At 38.4% G+C, this 22,285-nt stretch overlaps 1 protein-coding gene across 1 annotated transcript in view; it reads left to right on the top strand.

The window, feature by feature from the left end:
- PLCB4 (phospholipase C, beta 4) overlaps positions 1–22,285 on the top strand; it is a 206,198-nt gene that overhangs the window by 82,668 nt on the left and 101,245 nt on the right. Inside the window, exons 7-13 of the mRNA XM_006870417.1 lie at positions 2,043–2,124; positions 3,145–3,245; positions 3,922–3,979; positions 12,186–12,294; positions 16,232–16,442; positions 18,195–18,288; positions 21,725–21,804. Of these exons, the coding sequence (XP_006870479.1) occupies positions 2,043–2,124; positions 3,145–3,245; positions 3,922–3,979; positions 12,186–12,294; positions 16,232–16,442; positions 18,195–18,288; positions 21,725–21,804 (735 nt within the window). The remainder of the gene's footprint in view (positions 1–2,042; positions 2,125–3,144; positions 3,246–3,921; positions 3,980–12,185; positions 12,295–16,231; positions 16,443–18,194; positions 18,289–21,724; positions 21,805–22,285) is intronic.

Here is a 22,285-nt window from a genome sequence, read left to right as displayed (position 1 = left end):
TTAGACTAGAAAACTCACCTATTAACCAGTTTACTTGATGCCACATGTGTATGTGTGTGTATATATATATATATACACACACACACATGTGTATATATATATATATATATTCTGCTATCTATAAATTCAGTAAAGAGAATTCAGAGCTTTCGATATTTAAATACAACCATCTCCAGCACTATTTAAAATGTACTTCCTGAACTATCCTAGGATTTACTATGTAGCAATAAAGCTTTGAATAAACATTTGTAATTCATTTACCTAAAGCTAGTTCCTCCCAATCTATTTTGGGAAGTTGTAATCTGCAGTTGAAGTGATACTTTCTCCCTCTTATTAAGATGAACAGACTGTTAGTGCTTACATTAGGAGCTTGCCTTTCACTTAACATGAATGGCAGGAAGCATGAGAATGTTGGACCTGGGGAAACATTGCTCAAAACCCTCTGTTGCTCACAGGGAAGGTATTCCAAAACCAAGCTTCAGAGACAAATGTAAGCTTTTATTTAAGACAAAACTAGATTTCTGAATTTAGTGTTTAAATAATGTTGGCAGAGTGTACCTAGACTTCCAATCAGCATGTAGTGCTTTGGGTGGCATAGCACAGTTCAGAGGGAAGTGTAGGGTTCTTGCTACCAACTACTAATTTCAGTGGCTTCCATTCATTCTGAGTGTCTTCAGTGCATCTATAGTGGGGAATTTCCCTCTAACTTTATCACCAGGATATACAAAGGAGCTTCAACAAGTTCATGAGGAAATTCCATTATCTTTTCATTCCATTTTCCATGAACTGTTTTTGGCTTGAGAAAGCAAAACAGACATGAAATTTAGGGAAAAGGTACAGGTATGAGCTGAGTTATAAAGGGCTTCCTTTTTTGCCCCCAAGCAGAACCATTGTCAACAGGGAAGTTCTTTCTAGAGCTATGGCTCTGTGGGTTAATGCGCTGGAATGCAAAGTCAGTTTGAACCACAGGGTTGGAGGTTCAAGGTCACCATCCGCTCCTCGGAAATCTTAGGGTCTCTATGAGTCAAAGCCAACTCGAAGGCACTTACCAACAACAACAGATGTCTTATCTGCCAAATTTATTTTTCCCAAGTAGGTAACTTAACCAGTTTTACCAGTTGCCATCTAGTCCATTCTTGCTCATGGTGACCCCATGTGTTTTCAGAGCAGAGGTGCGCACCATAGGACTTTCATTGACTGAATTTTCAGAAGAAGATTAGGTGCCACCTCCAACCTCCCTGTTAGCAACCAAGTATCACGTTGACCATTTACACTACCTGGGACTCTTAGAAAGTAGCTTCTTGTTAAGTGCCATTGAGCCAATTTCAACTCATAGTTACTCTGTATAGAGTTGCCAAGGACCAGCTGGTGGGTTTGAACCACGAACCTTGTGTTTAGCAGTCCAGTATTTATCCTACACCACCAAATCAGAAAGGAATTTGTCATTGTTAAGTGTCATCAAGCCAAGCGACCCTGTATAGGGTTTCTAAGGAACGACTGGTGGGTTTGAATCACCCATCTTGCCATTAGCAGTCTAGGGCGTATCCTACAGCACCACACCAGGATTCCACGGGTAACTTATTGTTGTTGTTAATTGCCGTTGAGTCAGTTCCAACTCACAGTACCTTGTATACCAAGGAGTAGCTGGTGGGTTTGAACTGCAGACCATGTGGTTCACAGTCCTGTGCTGATCTATAGTACCATACCAGGATTCCACTTAGTAATTTAGTAATGCATCATGGTTTTTATCCAACAGTGTTTCCTCAAGTGCCCTCTTGTTTTCTTAAGCACCCAAGCAACTGCCTCTCTTAGAATCCAGTTGTCTCATGATCATAATCAGCATTAGTACCAGGAAAGACACTGTAGGAGATAGCCTGAGAAGTGGAAAACACCAAGGAATGAAAAGTAACTTTATTCTCCATTTCTTTCTCACCCACCCCTCATTCCTACTATTACTTGGATCTTTGCTTCCGAGTATACTGAGTGGACAATAACTTGAATCTTTTTTCTTCCCCCAACCCCTTCTTTCTTTTTGCCCCTAGTATTACTAGAACCTTTGCATCGGGGAAAACGGAAAAAGTGATCTTTCAAGCTCTCAAGGAGTTAGGTCTTCCCAGTGGAAAGGTATTCATTCATTTAACAATGCATTTCTAAAGCCATTTTGTTCCTTTATGTCCTTGTCTGTAATAAACCAGATTATTTATATTAAAGTCATGTTAATTTGATTCAGAATTAGATTCAGTCATATATAGGATAATTTTCCCTTCCTTCTCCCTCCTCTCCATTCCCGCTCCCACTTTTCCTTCCCCTACCCTCCCTCCATCTTTCCTGTTGTATCCTGGACAATTTGACCCAAATATTTTTAAATCCTAATAGTGCATTTTTACATGGTTTTTTGTTTTGTTTTTTTTTGTCATCTATACTAAAAAAAGGAAATGAAAGCTACATTGTTCGCTTTGCAGCGTAGGGAGCTTAGAGCAGCCCATCAACCTGGCCTCAATGAAGCACAAAGTCTGAATGAACAAAAACTAATAAATTCAGTTCGTCCAGGTAGTTGGGAGAAGTTTATGAAGCACTTCTTCCCAAACAAACCATTTGTGTTCACAACCCTTAGAATCTAAGTAATTGAAATGAACATCCTGACTGCAAGAAAAATTTAGACATACCACAGCTTTCACAAGTCCTATTTGAAGTAAAAATTCCCATATTGCTTTATGCCTGTCCTAAACCCCTTTATGGTACTGTGAAAGTTGTATATGGTCAACTGAAGCCTCTTTACTTGGTCTTGGGACAATCCCTTATACACAAAGTGAGTATAAGGAAAGACGGAACTTGATTTATTCACCATTCTTACTTTTCTCCTACGGGGAGAGAAGAAGAAACTGTTTCTTTGTATTTGCTCTTTGGCCAGAGGTTGACAAGCATACACTTTGGCTCCTGGTAACCAGAAACCCCCACTGACACATACTAGCAGGATGGTGGAGCTGTGGCCCAAGGTCCTGAGTTAACCTCCTGGGTTTTGTCAGCACTCATCCAAGATAGAGGCCCTGGGATTCCCAGAAAAATGTTTCGTGAACCCATAAATCCTTACCCTTCAAGGAGAAAGTTGTTCCTTGATTAATAACACTCTGTTATTCTTTACAGAATGATGAAATTGAGCCTGCAGCATTTACTTATGAAAAGTTTTATGAACTGACACAAAAGATTTGTCCTCGGACAGATATAGAGGATCTTTTTAGAAAAATGTAAGTTCTATTTATGAGCAAGTGTTGTATAAATGTTATCATTGCTCTTTTAGATTTTTAAAAAAGTATTTGTCGTAAGAGTGTAATATAGCATGTTAGTCATAGCTAGGAATAGGCTAGTCAGACTTACATTTTATCCCCTTAGTTTACCAGTATAAAAGTTTGCTCTATGAGAAACTTTTACATAAATTAACGACAGCTCCTGGAATTCGCCCTACCCCTGCATTGGCTTTACTAACGACCTACAATTTTAACCTGCTCCTTTAGGTGTTAACCCAGTTTGTGAACTAACTAGTTTCAATTTGGAATGTCATTATGTTGTTGAAAAGTTCATTCCTATGATTTCAGATGGATGACTTACATGTTGTTGGTTTGGAAATAACATCTTTTGATAATGCTAAAGTACAATGGTAGACATTTTCTGAGAATAGTGGGAGTGGTTTCTTTTGTCGTTGGGTTTTTTTGTTTTGTTTTGTTTTCTTGTTGTTTTGTTTTCTTGTTTTATTTTATTTTTCTTTTCTTACAAACAGTTTCGGGCCATTTTAAGAATGCACCACTACTTCAGGGTTAGAAAATAAGTTTTAGAAATTATCATCAACAATTGTCAACATGTAAATCGTACCTGCTATAGCATCATATACAAAAACTTACTTTTTTCTAATAAATTCCTTTTCAGCAATGGAGACAAAACTGATTATTTAACGGTAGACCAATTAGTGAGCTTTCTAAATGAAGTAAGCTTTTTCATACATTAACTCCATAAAGTCTGTGTGCGGTGGTTTGCCTCCTCCAATGTTCTCATTGCATGCCCAAGTCATATGCCATCATTCGCTTTGCTTTTTACCTGCTGATCTATCCATTATGGCTTTACCAGGTGCAAGATTCAGCTGCTGTTGTGTGTTCATGTGCCTCCTACATGTTGGCTTTGCTCACTGCTTTTTGTTGGTTTCCTGGCTGTACGTATATGTAGCTCTGGTTCTGTGTGTGTGTGTGAATTTTATAATACCTTCATTTAATTAAATGTGTCTATGTTTTTGCAAGATGATATTTAAGGTGCTTTTCTTTCCCCACCCCCCTCCCCCTATTGATCTCATTAAGTAGGCAGAGAATGGACAAATTTTATGGCACTGGAGTTGAATTCTCTGCTGTTAAATTTTTCTGATACCTTTGCATGGGCTGGGGAGCTTTATTTTTGTTTATTTATTTATTTTTTAATGGATTGCATGTAAGAAAAAATATGTAGATTTCAATGGAGTATTTTGACAAGCAAAACACTTTGAATACCTGAGTGAAAATATAGTATAGAATAAGCCAATTGGATTGCTAGCTAAATTTTTACTTTATATTTTTTATAACAAGTTCAGAGCTAATTTTAGCATATGATTCACTTAACAACAAAAACTGGTTGACAAAATCTGCTTGGACACAAGAGAAAAATATTTTTGTTACAACTAAAATTAACTTTTTTCTTTACACCTGCAAAACTTGTTTTTTCTTCGGTGAAACCCATTGAGACTCTTGTTAACCCAGAAAAAAAAAAAATCCCTTATTTTAATGCATTAATAGTTAGAAGAGTTTAGGTGAAGCTCTGGCAGTATATTTTTGTTAAAAAATAAGGTAGGTAACCACCATACCACATATAGAGAAAACATTAGAAAAGACAGCATCATTCTAGATACAAAGTATGCCTCAAGGCAAGACAACAGGCAGACAGTAATTTTTCCATTTTATAGAGACAAATCACATTTTGTCAAAGGTCTTCTCTATCTTAACCCTGAGAGGGAGCTCATTGGTTCCCCATGCATAGAATTGCACTTCAGCAGACACATTAACTAGCGTCTAGACACACTGAATGCTAAAAGAGTAAGTACTCCAATCTCTGCACAGATGCCTCCCCTTCTAAATAATCTTTTCAGTAAAATACAATATTTATTTACTTGAAAGCATTTCAAGTTTTTCTGCTCTACTAGTTTCCAGTCATGCGAATACTATGTTCCTCATCTTTACCCAGATATTATCCACATTCTGATGTCACAGTTGCTTAGAAGTTAAATCTCCTTGCTTTGTTTCCGTAAACCCTTTACCCCTCTTCTGCTTTTTTCTTTCTTTCTTTTAAGTTTTATTTTTCTTAGCTTCTCCATGCATTTTGGATCACTGATCATCTTAATTTTGGTGAGGTGGGCTTTAGTGAGAAGAGAAAATCTACCACATTATCAGTCACTTCCATGAAAAACAAAACAAAATTAATAAAGGCCCCATGTGCAGTGGGGTGAAGCAGGCACCCAGTCATCTGTTGAACATTATAGAGACCTTCATTCTGCATTCCACTGCTCAGATCAAGAGCCAGTTCTGAAGTCATGACGTTGCATGCTGCCGTCATGGCCTTTGACCTCAAGTTCTTCCCCTTTGTGAGTTGTTTTCGTTGGCCTCTCCAATCATCATGGAGTATAAGTGGCACTGTGGGGTAGGCACTGGGCTGCTAACCACAAGGTTAGCAGTTCAAACCCACCAGATAAAAATGAGGGAGCAAAATGAGGCTGTCTGCTACCATAAAGATTTACAAAAGCTCTAGGAAACAGTTCTCCTGTGCCCTGGAGGGTCATTATGAGTCGGCACAGACTCAGTGATAGTGAATTTGGTTATCCAATAATCACTATTATAATTCATGTGAGTCTAAGACATAAAACATAATTTTAAAAAAATAGTTACCCATACATTCTTGTTTGTCACCCAAATTCTTTCCTAAAATACTTCTGTTTTGTTACATTTCGAGCCAACATTATTATAGTTGTCCTTAGCCTTGGGTTGTGCAGTTAACTTGCTTGGCTACTAACTAAACGGTTGGAGGTTTGAATTCACTCAGAGGCAGCTTGGGAGAAAGGATTGGTGGTCTACTTCTGCAAAATCAGCCACTGAAAACCCTATGTTTTCTACCCTGACACACTACATATGGGGTCACTGAGAATCAGATCAAATTGTAGGCAAGATGTTAAAGAGGCAAAGAGTATCCGTTTGTGTTTTATCTTTGTATTTGATTTCTCATAAACAATATGGCAGCACCTTGGATTTTCTTGGTGGGACTGTTGAACTCAGTGTGATTCTAGGTTTCTTTAGGTCATAGAGACTGTAAGGTAGGCCAAGAAAACATGTAGTCTTTATTTTTAACAGATATGTCTGCCTTGAATGTCTTCCTTTTTTTTTTATCTTAGTGAACTCAACTGGAAGGACTAGACAAAAAATTTTGAATGTCTCCTTGAAGAAGCATTTTCCAGCTTAAAGACAATTATGCCAGCACCTTGTACTCTCTCTTTGAGTCCTGCATTTACCCTTCATACCGTTCCAAAATCAGAAGCACCTGTTAGGTAGAATGACTTCAAAACCCATAATAAAAGGAGACAACAAACATGTTCAAGAAGGAAACAGGCATGGGAATGTAAGGGTCTATGACTCCAAAAGCTAAACCGTAGGCGTTTTTTAAATGTTCAGTGTTCGAGCCAACAACAGTCCAGAATTTAACATCACACAGGATTATGCAATTAGACAAGGAAAGTTTAAGGAGTCATATGACTCATTGAAAGAACAGGGCCCTAGTCTCATTATTTGCAGATGATTATCTACTGTGACTATCAAAAAGAATCAACCAGGAAAACTCTGAATTAATAAGAGAGGTAACCAGAAAAATGACTACCAAAAAAAATATTAAAAGATACTCTATTCAAAAAAAACTATACCCTATCCACCACCACCGACTACCATGGTGTCGATTCCAACACAGTGACTCTATCGGATCAGGTTTCTGAAACTGTGAATCTCTACAGAAGCAGACTGCCTCGTCTGTCTCCCATGCAGTAGTTGGTGGATTTGAATCATGAGTCTTTCTTTTAGCAGCCACCATTTAACCCACTGCACCATTAGGGCCCCTAGATACTCTATACACCAACATTAATTTAAAAACCAAACCCACTGCCGTTGAGCCAACTCCAGTTGACAGGGTCTCAAAGACTGTTCAGGAGTGGCCAGCCTCATCTTTTGCCCAATGAAGAGCAGCTGGTGAGTTTGAACTGTCGACCAGGACAGGTGGTTGGAAAATAATCCCATCAATATCAGAAAAAGCTACATTGCTTCCCATCACCTTCCAGTTTGTAAATCCCTTCACTCTTTAAATGAAATTTTCTGCTTAGTGTTTCTCCAGGAAAAGGAGATGAGAGAAAATTGGTCATTGACACTTCCTCCTATCTATGTCATCATCAACTTTTCAGTAATAGCTGTAGACCTCTCTCTTCAACTGTTTAAAGGAGTCCTGCTGGTAGTGTAGGATAAGCACCAGACTGCTAACTGCATGGTTGAATTCAAATCCATCTGCAGAAGAAAGATGAAGCTTTCGGCTCACAAAAAGATTGATAGCTTCAGAAACTCTATACAGTCATTATGAGTCATATTTGGCTCCATGGCAATGAGCTTGGGTTTGCTTCAAGTGTTTTAGTATCTACTTGTTGACTGCTTCCCATAGTGTGAATTGTAGATCAATAACATCAGTGTCACCTGGGAGATTGTTACAACTGGGTCGCTCTTGGGTCTGCTGAAAACGATTCTGCATTTAACAAGATCTCCCAACTGATTCATTAAATTTGTGAAGCTTTGTCCTTGTGGATTATCTAGATTCTTCCTTGAGAGCCTTAGTATGAATAAACAGAGTATGAGGACAGCATATGTATTCTGCTGTTCTCCATAAAGAATTTGATCATGAAAATCTGCCACTCAGATCAAAATTTTGCCACAGTTTTGTCTCTTGGCCTCATCCAATGGATTGAAGGAAACTTTCTTAGCCTATATTATGAAAACAGGAGAATCCAGTATGGGTTGAAAGAGGCAATCATCATGAAATGCCAAGGGTTATATACTACTCCCAGCCGCCTACATGTGAAGGGACTAATTAAAATCTCTGGGATTCAGTTAGTGTCACCTCCCTTTCCCTGTTCCTAAGGTGTCCTGAAGGCACAATGGGTTAAGTGTTGGTCTACTGATTGCAAAGTCAGCCGTTCAAACACAGCTGCCACTCTACAGGAGAAAGATGAGACTGCTCTCATGCAGATTTGCCACCTCAGAAACTCTAAGGAGCAATTCTGTAACTGTCCTATATGTTCGCTAGAGGTTCGGAATCAACTTGATGGTAATAGATTTGGTTTTCCAGTCTGTCTGTGTTCCTACTGAGAAACTAAATTGATTTTAATTTTACGTTCATTTTCTAACTTTTCACAAAGATAACAACACCTAAGGATTAGGACATGCATAGAGGGAAAGAGAGAAATCAGAATCAGAAGAAGGTCTCAGTTAGTCACAATAACCTAGAGTTAACTTTATTTGCTTGCTGCTGGTAACCTTCCACCTTTATTAGGGCTAACCTGTTTTGTTGTTTCTCAGTTGAAAGAATATTAATAAAGAATCCATGATCTTGTTATCTTTTACAATATCCTGACTCTTCAATGAATAGGTAAAGAGAGAAGGGACTAGTTAGTCATATGAGTTAAGTTACCCTTATCAATCATGACTTTCTTTTCTTTTCTTTTTGTGTCCATTGGATCTCTCCAGATGCTACTTGGAGATTGATACTGTTGTTGCTATGAAATGTCCTTGAGTTGGTTCCGACTCATAAGGTTTCTGAGGAGCAGCTGATGGGTTTGAACTGCTGACCTTGCCTCCTGGAATGATGCTAGCTGATGCCTCTTTTCAGGGAGAGAAAGGATAGTAATGGAGTCACGTCCATTACTCCTCATTTATTTGGATAGAATTCTATTACCTATTTTGGAAGCTATTTAGAATCTCATTTTACAAAGCATTATGGAGTGTCAATGTGGTGCTACATGATAAGCACTGGACTGTTGACAGCAAAGTTGGTGTTTCAAACCCACCAGCTGCTCCTTGGAAGTTGCTGTGAGTTGAAACAAACAGCATGAGGTGAATGTCTCAGGTGCATTCGTTCCCCAGATTCCTACTGATAATGGATGGCCCCTCACAGCTGTGAATTTGAGACGTGCCCAACAATATTTCCCCTGGACATTGGCCTTACTTTGCTTGTATCCATGTGGAATTCTTTTCCACAACCTCATTACTTTGAAATTACCTGGAAGTGTCCTTTGTCTTCATTTTTTTCCCCCCATATAAAAATCAAAGTTTGGTGACGCACACAAACCTTTTGTTGCTTAGCTTTTGTATTATCCAGATTGCAGTGTGCTAGTTTTTTTGAAATGTGAACATTTTAGGGAAATTGAAAGATTATTTTATCTGGCAGAGCAGACAGGTAAGCAAAGGAAATTTCATATTGTCTGCTCCTGTATTTATTTTCTGTGAATATAATTCTTAGACTAGGGGATTGTTCCTGCTCTTGTTAAGCGCCGTCGAGTCGGTCCTGACCCATAGAGACCCGGTCTAGGGTTTCCCAGGAGCAGCTGGTGAACTTGAGCCACTGACCTAGTGGTTCAAACTGACTTTGCAGTCCAGCATATTAATCCAAGCGCTAGGATATATCTATTTTAGCCCTTAGTTTCCCTGGCTATTGCTTCTGATAGTCAGAATGCTCTAAAGAATACCATACCCTTTGACTAAATGTTACCAGGTTTCATTGGGAATGCATAAAACATTTAGCATTCTCCTATCCTTGCAGTGCTTAGATACTTTGATATAAAAATATATTAAATGCTTATTTGCATGTGTTGTTTAGTGCCATCAAGTGGGCTTCAACTCATGACAACTTTGTATTGGGTTTCAAGAGCAGTATTTCTTAAACTTAAGCTAATCAGAATCACTTCAAAGCCTTGTTAAAACAGATTCATGGGATCCACCCCAGAAAATTGGATTGAGCAAGACTGGGGCAGATCATACTTCAAGTCACCCCATGGTAGAATACAGACGTGTGTATATAAAAACGAATGTCTGAATTTCCTTTTTTTCCCCCCTCCCCTTACATCCTCTCCACTTTTTTGCTAAAGCCTCATTCTTTTACTTTCTAATTCGTATGGATTTGCCCCATCACGTCATGAACCCCAAATACTTAAAAATGGAAATATCTTAAAATCAAAAGATTCAATTCACTAAAAGAGAGAACTAGAAAAAGGGCCTTGGTCATCTCATATCCATCTTCTTCCTTGAGATGATGTACTGAGACAGGAGGAGGCATGTGTCTGGAAGGAGTTTGTTTGTTTGTTTGTTTGTTTGTTTGTTTTTAAAATGCATTTTCACCAGTGGTTCAGAGCTTGTAATTTCCTGGAACTTTACTGGGCTCTAAGACTGCATGAGAGTTATCAGTTTCCTGAATGAGGTACAGCCTGCTTGGCATTCCATGGTCCACCTCACAATTGTCTTTCTCCAAATAGCCTATAACTTTCTTCTTTATAGTATCAAGACCTGTTACTAATACCTTAAATCAGTTTCTGCTCTGTCATATGCATGAATGTGAGCTGTTATGAGCTGTAATTTCTTAGATTACTACAGAAGCATGCTTCATTGGGATAAATTCAAGGGGGAAAAAAGATACTGATTCCTTATGAGCTAACTCTCCTAACTTGGTGGGGTCGGGGTGGGGACCAGAGAAAACTAGACCCACATATGTTTTAGGGAATAACAGCAGGAATTCAGTCAACTAAAGATACTCATTCTTTGTAGTCCACATTTTAAATTATCCTTCCAAAACAAATGGGGAAGGAAAGTCTATATGAACTTTCAACAATTGTTTCTTAAAGATCTTTTCACCAGATTTTTCAGAGTCTGTGCATATATTTGGGTAAAGAGCTATTTATTGCCAATGTCCTGTTTATTGGCCAGTTTTGGCTCACATCTGCTTATCTACCATTATTCCATGGACATTTGTTTTATTTACATAATTATTTTTGGTGACTATCCAAGGCTATAGTACATGATACTGTATTCTACAGTTGACAGTAAGGAAGTTTCATGGACTCACTATCTCCAGCCACACACATATTCCCCCAGAAATACCCACTGCCTCCAGATATATACACAAACACACACACACACACACACACACACACACTCACAAGATGGTAGCTTGGACAGTAAATTGGACTTGCCACCATTGCTTGGGAGTCAGGATGGAAGAACGGCAGGTACCCTCTTACTCTTGGTACCTCCCGTAGTAGCAAGAGCACCTAACAGCTAATTAGAAAGGATGACATCTCCAATCTTTTGAATGCCTCACTCATTCATGGACACTGGCTAATGAATTTCTTCAGGGCAAGCCAAGTTAAGTTTCAGAGTAAAATAGACATCTCTGAACTATTGATATTTCAACACCAATTTTTTATATTGTTTGGAGGCTGTAAATATCCTTGCACTGATTAATTTTCATCATTACACTTTTCAGAAATATTTACTGAAGAAAATAAAGACTAGAGAGTGCCCAAGAAATCTTTTATTGATACAATATAGTGCAAATGAAGTGATGCCTGCCTGTCTATTCATTAAAGTTTTTGGTTTTGATTTTGATTTTGTTTTTTTGTTTTCTTTTGGCACCTAAATTGTATATTGCCTATTAGAACTATTTTGGGGGAATTTTGTCTTTTGCGTTTGCCTTTTTGTTTTTTGTTTTTTTTCTTTCAATGAGTTAGACCTCACATTTAAAAGAATTTATGCCAAACGTCTTGCAGTAGCTCAAAGATCAGATTATTTATCTTTCACCTTTTGAAGAAAAAAAAAATTTATTCTGTTTTTTCCCACTAGTTCTGTGAGAGGAACCAATGGAATCCTCCCAAATTTAGACTTTTTGAAATATATTTTAGGGAAAGAGGAAGACAGGGAACTCCTACCTTTGTAACTAAAAACATGATATTCTAGGACTTTCTTGTGGTAGAACATGCGTACTTGGATAATATGTGGTGCTTCAAGGACGAGAAATGTCCATCTAACTTGACTTACTTTCTGTCATAGCATCAGCGAGATCCTCGACTGAATGAAATTTTATTCCCATTTTATGATGTTAAAAGAGCAATGCAGATCATTGAGACGTATGAGCCTGATGAAGATTTGAAGAATAAAGGTAATAAAAACATAAAAATAAAAACTGGATTTCTGTTCCAAGAAAATTGTGTCTTGGATTTTTAATTAAAGGTATCTATTTTTAAAAAAAGCTTTGGAGTGTTCCCTTGAGCCAAGGATTAATAACTGACTGATTTTTTCTGCTCTAAGTATAAATTTCAACCTGGTTCAGAATGCTTCCTTGCTGCCTCGAGTATAACATTAAAATTATTATATTATTAAGCACATGATAGTGATATTTTCACCATGTGCTTTCTTATCTTTAGTATTGCATAATGTTTTAAATGTAAAAATGCCAACTCTAGCTTGTGTTTATAATCTTTGAAAAGAATTTCATATCATATAAAAATCTACACCTTCTTTTTCTCCCCTTTGTTTTGCCAAGGTAAATGAATTTAATGTGTGATTTGATGTACCTGCTAAACTCTATTTAACCTCTGGTATGAAAGTTAAATGCAATTTATTTATGTTCAATTAAGTAGGAATTGATTTATTATTGGGGTATCTGGGCCTCTTCTATTCTCAGTGAAATTTTGGAAGAATGTTGTCTATTCAAATATTGATCCAAGGAAGGGTATGGAGAGAAAATTTTAAATTGGCCCCATAGCATTAAAAACACTGTCTGAGGATGGAAGGAACAATGCTATTTGTCCAAGGCGCAGGTGACACCTGAGCTAGACCATCGGGCTATATTTCTCAGTGGACAGTGAGAGTAGTTCTGGGTTCAAGTTCTATCTGTCCCTATGCCAGTGCCAAACCTGGCATCAGCTTACTCCTCTTTAGAATAGAAATTCGTTGTTTGTGTCTCATGCCAGTGAAGGTAGCTGGAATGTTTACACATTCTCTGAACCCATATCCCACCAACCAGTTGCCATGGAGTTGATTCTGATTCATGGTGACCTGGTGTGTTTTAGAGTAGCACTGCATTCCATAGGGCTTTCATTACTGACATTTCAGAGGCAGATCACCAGACCTTTCTTTCAACGTACTTCTGGGTAGTTTAGTAGCCATTTGTGCCGAGCTGACTGCCCATACTACTTCTGATATTTTTCTGAGCCTTACCTGATTCTGTGCCGAGCTGACTGCCCATACTACTTCTGATATTTTTCTGAGCCTTACCTGATTCCAAGATTTTTCAACTTTTGGAATCATACTGTTTAATTTCTTTGCATCACATCAGATCCAGCAGCACGGCCTGCAAGTTCTAGCCTGAGAATAAATCCTGGATAAATCACATCTTACCAGGTCACTTTTACAACTGCCCAAGCCTGCCTCATCTCTACCTAGGCACACCAGCTAACCTCTAAGGACGCTTCTTCCTACTTATTGCTCAACAGTGTATGCACCAGAGCAAGTCTTTTTAAACTAAACCCATTCACACATTTCACTCATCAAAACCTTCCAAAGGTAGCCTTTGGCTACCTCTCTATCTTTTCCAGCCACTTTTAGTTATTCACATAGCTTGCTGTCCATGAATATCCTTGGTACACACCCTCCTGTGTCAAATTTGCCCTTTGTTTTCCTTCTCCCTGGAATGGAAGTCCCCAGGTGTGCATGTGAGTTTCTCCCTGTGCATGATATAAACCCCTAGCTGGCAACTGTATCCAAACCAGCATCCTGTATATTCCATATCACTTTCTGCCCTGCCTTGGTTATTCTTCTAGCACTTATTTTATATCATATTAAGTTACATTTGTTTGTCACTATATTTGCTTCTTTACCCCATAATAATGTTATATTAAGGTAGGACTTGTCCGTTTCTTCTAACCTTTTTGTCATTAAATGCCATTGAATTGGTTCCAACTCATGATGACCCTTTATAAGGTTTCTGAGGAATGGCTGGTGGGTTTGAGCCCACAGTTAGCTTATTATAAAGTACCACACCAGGACTTACCAAATTTTTATCATAGTATATCTTGTTAGAATTAAAAATGACATAAATGCCCTTAAACAGAATAAAGAATAATAAATTACAATGTGTTCATATATGAACTACAATGTGAGAGTTGGTGAGAAAGCCTTGCTTCCAGAGTTTCAGTTCATACATGCACAGGTTTATTCCAAACACTACATTTTGAAACATGTCTTTGTGATCAGTGGATGGTTGCAGACAAGCTGTTTTAGTAATGTACTTATCTTAATCTCCTTAATTTGCATTTGAAGAAAAGGTCCGGGTAAAACAGTGGTTTCTTAGGGAATCTGCTAGGCCAGTGAAATTCAAAGGAGAGAGATTGTGGTGACTGGTTTCTGGCATTCCACAGTTGGAAAGAGTTTCTCAAAAGATGCAAGACCATCATGGGGTTTGTTATGAAGAGGCTTTAAGAAACTTGAAAACTGCATTTGTGGCAGAAAGTCCAAGAAAGTTGCACAGAGGAATTTTTTCCATCACGCCAGTGCACTTGCGCATTTTTCAAGGATAGCAAGGGCTGTCCTAGGGGATCTCCCTATCCACCCTGCAAACCTGATCTTGCCCCTTCAGATGTCTTTTTATTCACAAGGCTCAAAGAACATTGAAAAAGAGCATAATTTGAGTCTCTTGAGGATTCCAAAACTATTATTTCATTGTCATGTTAATCGAAGAGTATAGAAACCTAGATGAAGGGTATGTTGAGTAACAATTGTTTGATAGTTTTGTTGAATAATAAAATAAAAAAAAATCTTTGATAGTTTTGTTCCATAAAGGTTTCAGTGATTCGATACCAATATTTTTTGACATGCCCTTATACATTCAATGAAAAATAAATGAATAAGAACAATGTATATTAATTGGGTAAACCACAAGAAAATTTACAACAATGATGACAAGGTACAAATGCGTACGCTGAGATAACTTTTATATAAATTTTAGAACATCTAAAATAATCTGATGTTTGGATAAATGTTTATCTAGTAAAGTTAGGACTGTAGTGAAATGGGGAGTGTTGAACGCAAACCAGGGTAGCAGTTGGTTTTATGAGGGTGAGAATATGGAAAGGAATGGAGTAGAGATGAGGTGTTCAGTTGCATCTGTAATGATTTATCTCTGAAGAAAAATGCAAAGGGAAAAGAGCAGACTGCTCTTAGAGCTATTAGAACTGTGGTGTTGGTACACACCTATTCATTATGCTACTATCTGCACTTTTCTGTAAGCTTGACATCAGTTCATAATTTGGAAAATGCTTACAAGAAAAATGAAAAGCTGAGACACCTGATGGTCAACAAGATAGAATTAGGTGCAGAAATACCAGTGGCTTCTTCTGCAGTTAGGACATGGGGCCTGTGAGTAAAACCAACAGTGACTCTTTGGGTCACGTTTTAACTACTACTTCACACTCTTGCTCATATTGCCAGTTCCATACCCTGCTTTATAAGTAAAATAGGAAAATGGAGTTTGTGAATTCGGAGAGACCACCATCTCTAAGTAGATCCCTTCTCCAACTGGATGAGAGCAATACTGCTTTACAAATTGTATGTTTTCCATTTTCTAAAGCGCATCTCTCAGATATAGTCTCATTTACCCTCCATAACAATTCTGGAAAGTAATTCGTTTCAGTATGGTTTTTTTTCCCCCCATATTACAGAAGACACTGAGACCCAGGATGGATGAAAGAGTAAGTGACAGAGGCAGTACTAGATAAAAATCCTCTTGATGTCTGGTAACTACAGCACCTGAAATCACAGGGTCTCCAGAAGGGGGAGCACTTCTGAGCTTAGGGGAACTGAGTATCTTTGCCATCATGGATCTGAAAGAAGAATGCCATCTACTGGCAGACTATATTGTATTGCTTGTAAAACTCTCATTTTACTCAGCAGCCCCAGTTTTGTAAGGTGGCATTTCTTGGGAAAGAAATGCACTTTTTTTACTTGTTAACTATTTAAACTGCCTTAAGATAATGCAAAACATAAGGTTTGTATCTTCCGAACCACAAATTCTACTAGGATATTCTTTTTCTCCCTAGGCCTCATATCAAGTGATGGGTTTTGCAGATATCTGATGTCGGATGAAAATGCCCCAGTCTTCCTAGATCGCCTAGAACTGTATCAAGAAATGGACCATCCTTTGGCTCACTACTTCATCAGTTCTTCCCACAATACCTATCTCACTGGTCGACAGTTTGGTGGAAAGTCTTCTGTAGAAATGTACAGACAGATTCTCCTGGCTGGCTGCAGGTTGGAGACTCAAGATGGCTGTTTGTCTTTTGTGTATATGTGTCATTTGATTTCATTTACTTTTCTCTGAAAAATGTTGTTTTTATTAGCTGCTGTGGAGTTGGTCCCCAGTTTATGGCAACCTCAAGCACAAGTACCAGTTCTGTGCCATCGCCATGATTGGTTAGAGATTGGACTGTCGTGAGTCATAGGGCTTTCATTGGATGATTTTCAGAAGTAGGTTGCCAGGCCTTTCTTCTGACTTTGTCTTAGTTTGGATATTCCACTGACACCTATTCAGCATCATAGCAACACACAAACTTCTACAGACATACATGGTGGCGTCATATGAGGTGCCTTGGAAGGTAACCATACCCACTTCTCCTGCGTGGAAGACAAGAATTCTACACTGATCCACCACTGCTGCCTTCTGCAATATGTTGTTTTTAAGTACTGTGGAGTCAGTTCCGACTCATAGTGACCCTGCACAGGTTTCCGAGGCTGTAAATCTTGACAGGAGCAGAAAGCCTCATCTCTCTCACGTGAAACTGCTGGTAGTTTTGAACTGCTGACCTTGAGGTTGGCAGCCCGATTCGTAACCACTTACTACAGTAAAGTTTCTTTTTAGTATTCTTTCTGCATATAGAAAGTAGTAATCAGAGTAAAGGAGGACTGGTGGCACTCTGGCATACCACAATGTCAGTAGTTCAAACCCACCAGTCACTCCACAGATGAAAGATGAGACTTTCTACTCCCATAAAGACTTACAGCCTGAGAAACACTGTACAGAGTCGCTATGAGTTGGAACCGATTCATCAGTACATAATAACAACAATCAGAGTAAAGGGGACATGTCTTTCTCTTTCATGGACTATGACTCATTTAGCCTTGGTGAGGAAAGGTAGTATTTCTTCCAGAAAGGCCCTCCTCTGGGTCAGTATCTCCTGATATTTTTATAAAATTGAAAATATGACCCAAATTTTGGAGAAACAAAGGAAATATGCATATTTTAAGAAGTCATATGTAAAATTCTTTATTGCTTAAAGGCAACCAATCAGGAGGACCTCTAGTAATATTACTTGCAAATTTAACTACTTCATGTTTTAAAACTTAGTTATCAGAAAATAAAAGTTATCAAAATGGTTTTTCTCTTACATAAACTGGCAAACATATCTGATAAAAAGCATAACAAAAACTCTAAAGTGAAAACTAAGAAATATAGCTATATTTTGATTTTTTCTTGGTTGTCAATAACCAGTATTTTGTTTTTTCAACTCACTTTTTGGGAAATGAGCATTCTTTCAAATAAATTGGTTACATCATTACTTCTATGAGGACTTCAGTGTGACTCATTAAAATAATAATTAGAATATTTTCTGACATAGTCATAGTAATATTATCCCAACTAAAAAATTTAAAAACAGCAACATTTTTTTTAATCATCTAAAGCCTAGCCTTTATTCATATTTTCTCAGTTGTCCCCAAATTGTTCTTTATTGCAGCCTTGAAACAACTAGGATTTCATCTTGAATCACACTGCTTACTGTGTCTTTAAGACCTCTTTTAGTCTGGGCTAGCTCCTTTTTGATTTTTCAGCTGAATAAAGAGCATAATGGGAGTTTTAGTCTATATACCTCACAAAATAATTATGTTACCTAATTCATTCAACTTTTATGCTTCTATATTGGAAAAAAAATTACTTTGATGTCTTTCTTTTAATTTGTGCACAGCCTATTATTAGGAATCAGTATTGTAATTTCACTATATTCTTAGATGTGTTGAACTTGACTGTTGGGATGGAAAAGGTGAAGATCAAGAACCAATTATAACTCATGGAAAAGCAATGTGTACAGATATCCTTTTTAAGGTAAGTTTTCAAATTACACAGCCACAGCCACTGATCATGTGAAAAGTATGGCAGTGAAGAAGAGAAAGTTAATTACAATTTTCTCAAGCAATTTAGCTGCATATTTCTTTCTTCCAGTTTTGAGGAGAAAGTCAAGAGAAAGATTCTTTCTACTTAACGTATCTCTCAGCTCCTTTTTCTCCTTCGGATGGTGTCTGGGCTACATAATCATGTTTCTCTGTCAGTCAACCAGGTTTACCTTATCTTACAAACATCCTTTAATTTCCTAGTCTGCTTATTTACTTAGTTACTTTGCATTATTCCCAAAGGGCATCACCTACTCCATCACTGCCATTGAGTCGATTTCGACTCATCAAAACCCTCATAGGGTTTTTGAGGCTGTAAATCTTTATAGGTGCAGAAAACCTTGCCTTTCTCTTGCAGAACACCTGGTGAGTTTGAACCACAGACCTTGTAGTTAGCAGTCCAGTGCTTAGCCTATAGTGTCACCAAGACTTCTTGAAGGACATCAAGGAAGCATGAAAATATAATTAGAATTCAGAACATAAAATAGATTGTAAATCGTACCTGTAAGGGTAAGGAAACTAAGTAATGCCAAGAGTAAGGTTACAGTTGTTAGTTACCATTTAGTTGGTTCTGACTCCTAGTAACCCCAGACAAAACACTGCATCAGGTAAACACTACAACTGAACAAAACACTGCCTGGTCCTGTGCCAACACAAACGTTGCTATGTGTGAGCCCATTGTTGTAGCCACTGTGTCCATCCATCATGATGAGGTGTTCTTCCTCTTTTTCGCAGACCTTTTACTTTTCCAAGCATGATGTCCTCTCCAAGGACTTCTGATAACATGTCCAAAGTACTTAAGATGAAGTTTCACCATTTGTTTTTCTCAGGAGCATTCTGACTGTACTTTTTCTAAGACAGATTTATTAGTTCTTCTTGCAGTCCATGGTATGTTTATACTTGAACAGGAAAGTTATAGTATATGAATGCTTGCAAAGAAGTCTTACAAACCATACTACAAATTGGACTCCACTCTGTCGAGAATCCAGTGCAAGGAAAGAAATGATGAGTCACAGTATCTGTAAAGTCCAAATAGAGACGTTGGTAAAGAGAAGCACAGCTATTCTCAGGATTGAGACCAGAGAAAAATTTTCTCCTGGGGACCCTCATGAAGAGGAATTGATAATTATTTAAATAGGTATCTCCCATAATGGTCTCTTTGTGATCTCAATGTAAGGCTGGTTTCTTAGAGTGTTCCTTAATGTGACCCAGTGATGTCCTGTCTGTCACAGCACAAGCCAAAGAACATGAAATTTTTTGTTGGTTAATGTGCCAGGCCCATAAATCTCTGTTGATCTGATGTGACTAGTGAGAGATATTTCAAGATCCAGAGTGACAGTTCTTAAGCCTATCTGCATGTGAACAATCACCAGGGGTAGGTCTCTCACCTATAACCCTCCATGCACATCATTTTTCTCCTCCAAGATGTTGGTAAGCTTTGAGCAGAAATGAATCCACAGTTCTCCCTGAGAAGTGAGAAGCAATGCATTTGCACACTCAGCCAAAATGATGTGAAAGATTGATAAGCGCTTTGGAGAAGAACTAAGGAATGAAACAAGGAAAGCAAAGCTGAAAAGAAAGCCATGCCCCTGTACTTGGAGATGAGCTACTGAGAACCCAAGGGCAAAACCAAGATGTTACTAAAGAAATAATTCTTGTTCAGCTAACATATGAGATCAAGAACACAGTCATTTTGTACTGGGAAGGAATTTTAAGCAAGCATCACCCAAAGGGAGCCCTTGCATGGCACTGTGGGATAAGCACTGGACCATACGGTCAGTTTGAATCCCAAGATCAGTGGTTCAACTTCACCAGCCACTCTGCAGAAACCCTACATAGGGTCGCTATGAGTCAGAACTGACTCAATGGCACTTTACAACAATGACATCACCAAAGGACCACCTCAACCATAAGAGTATCTCGATAAAATACTCTAAATTATCCAACATTATAATTTCAAATGGATTTCCCCAGAAAACCATCGTAAAAGATTATCCTGATTAATCAAATGATGAGGCTTGCCAAGTGGGTAGCTATAAGCCAGTAAGAATTTTGGAACTTTTACTAAGTAGTGTGCTCCAATTTAGAAGCATTGATCTGTAGCTTTGCTTCCTAAAGCTAAGCATAGACATCCAGTCATTTGTTAAGGCCTATCTTATTTCACAGAGTACAGGTATGGCACTTTAGGATAAGCCCTGGACTGCTAACCGCAAGGTTGGTGGTTCAAACCCACCAGCCACTCTTTAGAAACTCTATACAGGGTCACAAGAGTCAGGACCAACTCAACAGCACTTAACAGCAACAATCTTATTGTTGGTAAGGGAGATGGGCAGAAGATATAGTGTGTTCACCTCATTCAACAGGGTATCAAGTGATTTGGCTAAGTTATAAATTGTTATTGTTGTTGTTAAGTGCCATCAAGTCGATTCTGACCCATAGCGACCCTATATAGGGTTTCCAAGGAGCAGCTGGTGAGCTTGAACCACCAACCTTGCAGTTCAAATGACTTTGCAATCTGACGCATTAGCCCACAGCGTCACATCAGGACTCCAGGTTACAAATTAGGGGACTCTATAACACCTTCCTGTTTTAACTGTAAGGGGAACCCCTCCCCAGTGACCTCGCTTTTCATCAGGCTAATGCGAAGCAAGGCTATTGCAAATACCATGTCCACCACACACAGGAGTCTCCACCTAGTTAGTGAAACATAGCCTGATTAACTCTGGAACACTGAGGGAAGCCAATCAAAGCTTCCACAACTCCTTAAGTTACCAAAGTATTTCTCCAAGAGATGAAAGGAGTGGAAGAGCCGTCTGTAGTGAAAATAGCTGTGACAAAATCCCACCTGCTGCTCAATGAAAATGCGGAGCTCTGAACTCCTATCTTGGCAGATTATCAAACAAGGGACTGGCATACCATTTAGATGAAATGTCTAGTAAGTTATTAGTACCACAATTTGGGGAACATGAAAGAATAGCTTTGGAAAAAAAATAGTTATTGACCATTAGCTGTGCCCTGGGTCTAACCGTAGGAGACTCAGTCTATAGTTAACAAGGTAAATGGGATCGCCAGGACTGAACTGCTAGCACCGACTCTCCAAAAGGCTCAATTAACTAGCCACTGAATAGTTTTAAAGGAGCCTTGCTGGTGCTTTAGGATTAGCACTAGACTCCTAACTGCAAGGTTCGTGGTTCAAACCCACCAGCTGCTCCAAAGTATCACGATGAGTTTATATGTACCCATAAAGATTCATAGTCTTGGAAACCCTATATAAGGTTGCATTGGCTCAATGGCAGTGGGTTTAGGTTTACAGTTTTAGGTACCTTAAAAGGTTTGCTCTTTTCTCTTATTAACTCTCTTTGTCTTTAAAGGATGTAATTCAAGCCATCAAGGAAACTGCGTTTGTCACATCAGAATATCCTGTAATTCTCTCCTTTGAAAATCACTGCAGGTACAATTATTCATTCTACTCCAAACCCCAAAGGGTTGTTTCCTAGTCCCCCCCCCCCACACACACACACTTTACATCTTTTAAAATAATTAGTTTGATTTATAAAATTATAAATACCGAATAATTGTCCAGTAATTTTCCAGTTAAGAACAGAGCCTTATGCAAAACCAAAACAAACAAATAAAACCTACTTAAGTTCTTTGAATGTGTTTTTTAATGCTCCCTCTGTTCAATACTGTTATGTACATGTTCCCATAGTAACGGTGTCTATGAGTAGATACATGGATAGACATGCAGGCTGAGCAGGTGTCAGAGGTGGATTAGGTGTAGAGTCACAAAAATATATCCAGGTTTGACACAGGATATTTGACATGTGTGTTTGCCTCTGCTGCAAATATATTCATGAAGGTAGTGGAGCATACAGGGGGTAAAGTTATGAAAACATCTTGTTGTTGTTAAGTGCCGTCGAGTCGGTTCCGAC

The sequence above is a fragment of the Chrysochloris asiatica genome, unplaced genomic scaffold, assembly GCF_000296735.1.
Source record: "Chrysochloris asiatica unplaced genomic scaffold, ChrAsi1.0 scaffold00141, whole genome shotgun sequence".
Taxonomy (NCBI): domain Eukaryota; kingdom Metazoa; phylum Chordata; class Mammalia; order Afrosoricida; family Chrysochloridae; genus Chrysochloris; species Chrysochloris asiatica.
Note: the sequence above shows the minus strand (reverse complement) of the source record. Positions and strands in the feature narration are given on the sequence as shown.